The sequence below is a fragment of the Triticum urartu genome, chromosome 3 (assembly GCF_003073215.2).
Source record: "Triticum urartu cultivar G1812 chromosome 3, Tu2.1, whole genome shotgun sequence".
Lineage (NCBI taxonomy): Eukaryota > Viridiplantae > Streptophyta > Magnoliopsida > Poales > Poaceae > Triticum > Triticum urartu.
This window is the reverse complement of record NC_053024.1, coordinates 542,953,113-542,962,025: the sequence shown is the minus strand read 5'-3', so window position 1 is coordinate 542,962,025 and position 8,913 is coordinate 542,953,113. Positions and strand designations below refer to the sequence as shown.

General features: G+C 51.6%; 1 protein-coding gene across 1 annotated transcript; it reads left to right on the top strand.

Annotated features, from left to right (window-relative positions):
• The first annotated feature begins 4,624 nt into the window (after nt 1-4,624).
• LOC125548657 (probable calcium-binding protein CML41) lies at nt 4,625-5,473 on the top strand. Its single transcript, XM_048712220.1, has one exon. It carries the CDS (start codon nt 4,711-4,713, stop codon nt 5,311-5,313), a length of 603 nt encoding a protein of 200 aa, XP_048568177.1. The 5' UTR covers nt 4,625-4,710; the 3' UTR covers nt 5,314-5,473.
• Nucleotides 5,474-8,913: the final 3,440 nt, after the last annotated feature.

Here is an 8,913-nt window from a genome sequence, read left to right as displayed (position 1 = left end):
GAAGGATGTGTTTATCGAAAGTGATATCCCATTCCTCATTACAAAAAAACCCATCTAGTTTGGACATTGTCGGGTTGCTTTGCTCATTACTCCAGGTGTATTTTCTATTCTGGATGTGGATTTCCTTGAGCTCGCGGAAGTTGAGGGTGTTGCGGAATCGTAGAATTCGGCCACGGTTAGCATTTGGACGATTCTTATCTCTAGCCCTGTAGATTTGGTTAAAATCGCCGGTGACGAGCCACCTCACACTATTTGCTGGCTTTTGGTCCTTCATTTCCTAGAAGAATGTCTCTTTTAGGTTGTTTCTAGTTGGGCCGTAGACGGAGGTTAGCTTGAAAGAAACATTGGAGCTGATGATAGTGACAGTGGCCGAGAGAGTGTAGTCGCCATACTGGACACTTTCAACGCGGACATGATCTTCATTCCAGAGAAGTAGGATTCCACCCCGCGTTCCAACAGCAGGACGCTGATCAAAACCTTTCAGTCTATATCCGCCAAGAAAAGCAGCAGTGTAGGCATCCACATCTTCAAGCTTTGATTCCTCGAGGCAAGCCAAGTGACATGTTGAAGCTGCAATGGTGGCATTCACAGTGGTTCTTCTATTGGGGCAGTTCAGGCCACGTACATTCCAATTAAGCACACTTAAATTTAGACTAGTCATTGAGCAAACTAGATAACATCAGGAGGTGCATAGCATCATTCAGCACATTACATAAACAGCCTTGTCAGGGCACATTGGGGTGGTAGCCAGCAACAGCAGCAGCTACAAACAGGCCTAGGACATAGATGATTTTCACTAACATAGGAAACTAGCTACATCAACTAATCATAACATGGAGCTCCGGTCTACTCCAGCCCAGCCTCGCCAGCCGCAGGTGTCGTCTTCGCCGCGCCCTCGCCTCCATGCAGCAACAGAGCATCTTCCACCGCCGTTGCAAGATCACAGTCCATCTTGAACAAAATTCGAAGCCCTGCAACAGCCAAGTCAGGCAGCTGACCCTTGAACATTGCCACAAAACGACCAATAGCCTCCTCTGTGATCTCCTCCCCTTCGCCAACTATGCCCATCCTCTGACAGAGGAGCTTTTCCGCCAACTGGGCAATAGGCATTGCCCTGTTCTTGTCCCGGATGCGTGGGCTCCGTCGGCTCAGGTCAAAACCAATGACCCCAGCCAAGGTCTTCCTCCTCCTGCTTGGCGGTCTGGGTGGTGGAGAGCCCGGATCAGGCAGGATAGCCGACTGCACCGGCACAAACAGAGGCGTGCCAGGGGAGCACAAGGGTGGCTCGTCAGTAGCCCCTCCTCCCAGATCAGCAGCAGACCGAGAGGAGGCCTGCTTCGATCTTAGTTGGTTCGTCTGAGCGTGCGACATATCTGTCAAAACGATAATCTTGCCAATGACCTCTGATATTAAACAATTTCCACGGCCATTTAGGCAATCAAGCAATATGGCCATTCTTCGAAATTCAAGAACACCTAAAACACGTTTCTCTTTAGGCATATAAGCTTGAGAACATTTCACTAGGTGATATTCATATTTGTTCTTGTCTCCACTGTAGAAAACCTAACCCTACATGTGCTAGCTCTTTCTTTGATTCCCATAATAGTTAAGTCAATTATGCGTTAGCTCGTCGGAGATGCTAGAACGGAAGACTAACGGTCCAAAAGCCAGAACCAATTCACATGTTAGGTGCTGAAGTGCACGTTCAGTAGTCAGCACGTACCTACAAACCTCAAAATGGCTCGTTACAATCGATCGCCGGGTGCATGAACGCCCGCCAAAAGAAGCTGACATCTGATCCGCCGGGTCGCCATCCTCTCCTCTCCTCTCCGTAGCCCCGCAAAGAGATCCATGGAATCCAAGCAGGCTCGGCTCCGCTTTCTGGACCAGCGAGAAGCAAATCACGCAGGGTCCCTTTGGCCTTTACGCAGCAGCACAGGCATCAAAACGGGTGACAGGCTAAGCTCCCGACGCTGCGCGTCGAAACTTACCAAAGCACGCACGCGCCTGTGCATGCGCTGCGGGGCGTCTCAGTTCAATCCCAAGTCTATATGATCTGGTGTGATCCCTCATCGACCAGCCAGCGACTGGACAGTGAACGTGCAGTTTCAGTTTCAGTTCGCCGTCCAAAGGCGTAACTGAAAGATAGGTGACTAGGGCAGCTTTTTCGCTCGTATTGGGTAAAGCTGGACTCGCCTAAACGGGTCAACATCGAACGGTCGCCCGAAACACTTTGGCATCAGCCTCATGACGATGCCTCATGTGACATATGTAGGATCAGATGTTAGGAAAAGTAGGTCACGGACAGTAAAGTCGTGGGCCGGTCATTTTTTTACGACCCAACCAAATCTTATACGTCAATGCTAAACGTCTGAATTGTCCAGCATTCCTCATATCTAGTTCACATTTAGGGTGAAGTGAATATAGAGAGGTTCGGACGCTTCTGTCATGTCAGACCGGAGAACGCTGGTTCATCCTCTCCGCACATACACCCCACCTGATCCAACCCCAGACTACGATCAACACTCGTAAACTCTCCACTCTCCGTCCCCTCCTCTCCCGGGCTTGTCCCATCGTCTTCTCTTCCGGTGTGAAGCTCCGACAGCGCCGTGGCCAACGACGGATCCGACGGCGAGGACCCCGTCAATTGGCAGTCGTTGCCCCTCCTTACGGTATACACCGGCATCGTCCCCCAGGCGCCGTTTTTGCGTGTTTTTATCTCCGAGCAATGGAAGCTGACTTAATAAGTTCCAACACTACTTTTCCCAGCATCACAGTGCCACTAACACATCAGACATCACCGTGAGTGACCAGACCACTGACCAGTGACAATTTTTGCAAACTTAATTGTCACCCCGCGCAACAGAAAGGCTCGGCGAGACGAGACGAGACTGGAGGGGCTGTAAACTAACTAATCCTCTCATGCAATTGTGGGCGTGCATGCTGAGCTCCGTCCGCCTCCCTTCTTTTTATTACCGAGGGAAGCAGGCAGGAAGCTTCCTCCGGCGTTGAACAGCTGACGTCCGGTCGCCGGCCGGCTCTTTATTGCCTGAGCTCCGCGCAGTGGTTCAGGTGGCATACATAACGCACGCCTTCGTCCATTTCATTGCGAGGTTTCTGTTTGCGGACTGGAATTGGGCTGAATTTATTATTTAGGAAAAATGGCTAGATACGATTGAAAAAATAAATTTAGGTCAGTCGATTTGTATTAGCCGTATGGATAGCTAGATTAGCTTCGTCAACCTCCAAATGGAACCATCGATCTGATGAGATTGCTTCTTCCCCGACGCTGGCAGCCTCGCCATCTCCTTCCTTCTCAAAACGAAATCGATTGACCCGAAAACTAAATTCACTGGGCTAACCTTTAGCTATTATGTACGTATTATTTATGCAATACAATGCATTGCATGGGCAATGCCATAAATAAACATGCACGTGCCGTCAAATAAGATAAACATGTGGTATATACGAATGAATTGCATGGGCGGCTTCGATCTTGTCTTGGACCTAGCTTCTAATCGCGATGGTGTGAAAGCACGCAACCAGGGAAACAACAAGAAACTATAGGCGAAATGTTCAGCAGTTGTTGGCGTTTCGAAGCTTCCCAAAAGGCGGAGGGGCCAAAATTAATGGAAGAAACACCGCCATCCTTCTGTTTGCCATGGTAGTAAGAGGAAACGAAGCTACTCCCCCGTCTCATAATATAAGATCGTTTTTCACATTAGTGAATAAGTGTAGTTAATTACGTGAAGCAGATCGATTAGAGAATTGGATGGGACACTGGATATCACTACTCGCTGTCGCTAGTCTCACGGCTGTCATGTTGCATCTTGCATGCGACGACACCTATAGCTTACTCACGGCGGTGCTACCCATGATGTTTCCTTTGGATATCCGATCGAATTAGTATGTTCTCTCCTTAGTTTGAAACTGATGGCGGTCAGTAATTACACCAAGTCGACACTCTTCTTTGGCTAGCGACTAGTAACCTCACTCGATCGGTGCGTGTAATGTAAACTGAGGAAGTGAACATGGACATGTGCCACTGTTTTCGACGAAGCGAGTGTATTAATATCGTGAAGATATCAATTATACCAGCCTTTGCAACAACGCAAAACTTTAATGACATTATGAATGCACACAATCAATAAAAAAGAAAAAGCCCACTACAGAGTTTCAGTCCTTGCAACTACAGTACAACCACTACCGAAACAACAACTGAAGTCCAAGTTCCTCAAAAGCGATGCCTCAAAGAAGAAAACAGTACACAAGCACCGTCGTCGGCTCGTCGCCGAGAATAGATCTTGGGCTTTCATCGTGAAGATAGCCCCCACACTCAAAACAATGCTTTCAATGGGGTAAGACTTTGAATTTCACCTTTACTGTCGCCTCACTTACATACCGCTGGTACGAATACCGAAACTCCAAGTAAGTTCCTCATGTGCCATCATCAATCGGCTCGATCAATCCTTCCGACAGAAAGCAAGAAGAACCACAAAAGTCCGGTGAAATTTCCCTCCGCTGCACGCCCCGCCGTAACATACTGCATTGGACCGCTTCGCCTTTCTCCCCTTATATATACGCCCGCACCTCAAGCATCACGGTCTCACCGCACGCGCGCGCGCACACGCACGCTTCACTAGCTTAGCTTTCGGCTTTCGCGGAGAGAAGAAAATTCCCAGGCTTTTGGCTACGTAGTTTCGGCGGCAAATGGCGACCATCGAGGTCTCCAAGCCACCGTCATCCAAGCGCATGTCCCCGAAGGGGAGCTTCAAGCTGAGCCTGCTCGCCTGCGGCCACTGCAAGGCCACCACAGTCTCGCCCCCGGACTCCCCCACCGGCGCCGGCGCGCGGTCGCTCTCGTCCTCGGCGTCGTCCTCCGCGGGGACCTCCCGCGACCGCCAGGCGGAGCTGCGGGAGATCTTCCGCCACTTCGACCGCGACATGGACGGCCGGATCTCGGGCCGGGAGCTCCGCGAGTTCTTCGCGTCCATGGGCGACGGCGGCGCGGAGGCCGCGCTGGAGCTCGACGCGGCCGGCGACCTCATGCTGGGGTTCGAGGACTTCGTCAGGATCGTGGAGCGCAAGGGCGGGGAGGAGGAGGAGCGCGAGGACCTGCGGCGCGCGTTCCAGGCCTTCGAGGCCGTCAAGGGCTCCGGCCGGATCACGCCGCGCGGCCTGCAGCGCGTGCTCAGCCAGCTCGGCGACGACCCGTCCGTCGCCGAGTGCGAGGCCATGATACGGGCCTACGACGACGACGGCGACGGCGAGCTCGACTTCCACGATTTCCACCGCATGATGAGCCATGACTAGCTGCCTGTGGCGCGGCCGGGCACCACTTGTTACTTCATCCGTGTGTGTTTCCGGTTTCCAGTGCGTGAGTGCGTGTGGTTTGTGTGGCGCGCGCGCCAGTTTGAAGCTGTTTGGGTGTTTCTGCTTTTACAAGGGAACTGGATAACATTGACATATTGGACATCGCGGCCTCATACAAATCTCAATGGATATGCAAATTTTAATTGACCAAATAGCATCATGATTTATTTATTTTTTGAACAATCTCAAGGAGAGGGTGTGTGTTCCACCTAAATGCACTATTCAAAGTGCCACCAAGTGGCAAGTGCTACAAGGCCTTGTCAATGCAAGAGGGGTTGTTTTTTCTGTTGACATCGACGAGGTGGCGGCAGCGATGGTGCCTTGAAATAGGTCTCTCACTACCTCAACAACAATCGATCTGGAGCGCGATCGATCGGGAGCCGACGAAGGGCTTGTGAGGGTTTGTGCCGCTAGATCTGTTATGTTTCTTGGGATCTTGACAATTGGTGTGTTCTGAGAACAATATGTTGGCTATTGATGTGGCGACTTCGGCATCTTCTTCATGTTGTTCTGCGGCCTGTTTCAGTTTCTCCAACTCTCTGGACTGGTGGTAATGTATTGCATGCATGTACTGCAAGCTGACGTGTTTCAGCGATGTCTAAATCTCATTTTAAGCGGCGAGTGACTATTGTGGTGCTTAAAGCCTAGTGCAGCGAGGGCGTTTGCAGGTGTCCCTTTCCTTTACTGTTAGAATTGTGTCGAATATTATTGTACAAGGTAGGTTACAGTTGGACTTGGTTTTGGACTGTGTGTAGACAGGGTAGGAGTTGTGTCCTAATAGGACACCTGTATCATAGGCCTCTCATATATATCGGGGGTAGACACACGATGTAACCTATGCCAACATAATAGCACAGGCACGCGGGGGAGCCGGCGGCGTGTGCCGGCGCCCGGGCGGCCGAGGTGCGGTATTGTGACGGTGTCATGGGGAGGAGCGCCCGTAGTCAAGCCCCGGGGATGTAGCCATATCGATGAACCTCGTTAACAAATCTCGGTGTCATGCTTGTGTGATTGCTTGGTCCTCGATAGATTGACGGTGCGCCTCGGATTTATTCTAACAAGTGGTATCAGAGCAAGGTTTGAGAAGGTTGCAGAGTCACTCTACAGGACAGATTAGTGCACGGAAGCTAAGATCAGAATTGGTTGAAGCCGGATGTGAAGATCGGATGGAGCTGAGTTTCGTCAATCTTGTCGCGTGGCTGGTCAGGAACAAGGTTATCTTGGCATGTTGCAGTTTACAGCATGGAAATCATGCAATCGGAGAAGTGGCATGCACGGCGTCAGCGTGGAACTCGGCGGGATTCCGATCGGACTCGGAGGCTTGGACGACGTGTACGTGGGAGGACTTCGTGAGCGAGATCGGATCGATTCGAAGCAGCGTACAAGAGGCAGCGGCGTAACGCGATGCATCGTGCAGCGGCTGGACAGCGGCGGCTACAGGAAGCACGTGCTAGGGCACACAGCCAGGCAGTAGCATCGCAGACGCCGAGCGGGGCGCTCACGCGAGGCGAGGCCTGGCGGCCTGGCGCAGCCCAGAGGGCGTGAAGGCCCAATCAGGATGGGTGCTGCTGGAGTGGTCTAACCAAGCAGTGCTGGTGGGGCAGGCTAGGTGGATTGTACGATCGGGAGCGGAGGACGACGTGTCAGTGGCGCTGTGGGATCGCGTGAGATTTACATGTGCTGAGCCGAAGGATGCATGTGGACATGAGATTTGTTAGAGAAAAAAAAGAAACAATCTGCCCATTGGATTGGCGTGGCATAGACAGCAATGGGACAAAGGAAAATAGCATTGGGAGTTGTGGATGCACGCACATGGTGCAGCCACAGGAGCTACCATGGAAGCATTTTTTAGTTTGAGGCATTGCTAATTGCACACGGGATTGTATCAGTTGGCAGGTTGACGACGTGCGTATAAGTCTCGGAGGAGTCTGGAGCATGCCGTGACAGGATCATGCAGACACAGGGCGTCAAGGCAATGCACAATTGTGCGAGGCGGACATGACGCAGGATGGAGCATGGTTGCAGTCGAATAATTTCGGCTGGGTCGGACTGGATTGTCTGACGGATCGACGGGGATGTCGGTCAAAGCAGAAGACGGCGGTGATTTCAGCGACGACGACATAGGAGCGTGATGCTGATGGTGGCCGACTTCTGGGGCGTGGAAACACGTGGTGCAGGCTTGAGGGCTTGTGCGGCTTCGACAGACTATTGCGCGGGGTTGATTTAAGAAGGTGCACATGAGAGCTTGGAGTCGACAGGGCGCGGGAGGGTGGCACGTACAACCACCATGAAGTCATGTTGAAGGTGGAGTTTGAGTCTGATGGATGACTTCACTCTGAGCTGATGGAGGGGTTACGGCGTAAGTTAACGGAGAGTCGAAGCCTATTTCAGCGGGTAAAGTGAGATACATGTGGATCGGACTGGGCGCCAGTGGTCTGATGGAGGCGTGACACTCGGCATCGGTCGGTGATGATCGATGGTTCTCTGGAGTGGGAGTTGAGACAGTGGGGGCTAGCTACCCGGGAGACTCGACCAGAACAGCAGAGACTCGACGCGGTGATAGCGGCGAGGCGTGCGGTAAGCACGGGACACAGCGACAGGCCAGGGCACCGGTGGTCAGATATGTTGTTAGACAAAGTGTGCATGGGGTGCTGAAGCAGTGTTGACGAGTACCGGATTCAAGTTGGTGACTAGGTCTATCAGTGCCAGAAGATGGACAGAAATTGACCATGGAGAATCTGAGAAAGTGGCGGAAAGTCTGAAATTGTCAAAGGCTGAGAGAGTACATGGCCGTATATTCTGTGGTGTTCGGTGCACATGGCAAAGTGCGGATGACTAGTACAGAAGGAGGTGGAGTGCTATAGCTGTGGGACATGTCAGAGACTATCCGGGAAAAAGGGTGAGACTACTGCGAATTTGACTCAGGGTGACACAAGGCGACGATGAAATTCCTTCAAGTTTCAGACAGGCGGACATAAAAGAGCGATGATGTTGAGTTCATGTAATTCTTATATGTGGCATTCAATATGTGAGTTGTTCATTCTCACACAGACAGTGATCGGTGTGTGATGGCGTTGAACGGATTCTCCGGAAATTGGGAGCACAAAGTAGAGTAATGAGGAACATAATTTTTGCTTGAGTGTTGACTGTGATGAAGACGACAAGGGACTACAGTTGCAGGTGGAGTCACATGGAGTCTGGGAGTAGCAGCGGTGCTCATGGCGTATCTCAAGTCCAATGTACATGGAGGTTCGACGCATGGATGAATCCAAGGTGGTGAAGAATATTCGCCAAGGTGGAGTTTGTTAGAATTGTGTCGAATATTATTGTATAAGGTAGGTTACAGTTGGACTTGGTTTTGGACTGTGTGTAGACAGGGTAGGAGTTGTGTCCTAATAGGACACCTGTATCATAGGCCTCTCATATATATCGGGGGTGGACACACGATGTAACCTATGCCAACATAATAGCACAGGCACGCGGGGGAGCCGGCGGCGTGTGCCGGCGCCCGGGCGGCCGAGGTGCGGTATTGTGACGGTG

Bases quoted from the DNA above. Each gene is read 5' to 3' on its own strand.
- LOC125548657 (XM_048712220.1), top strand. From the start codon at position 4,711: ATGGCGACCATCGAGGTCTCCAAGCCACCGTCATCCAAGCGCATGTCC.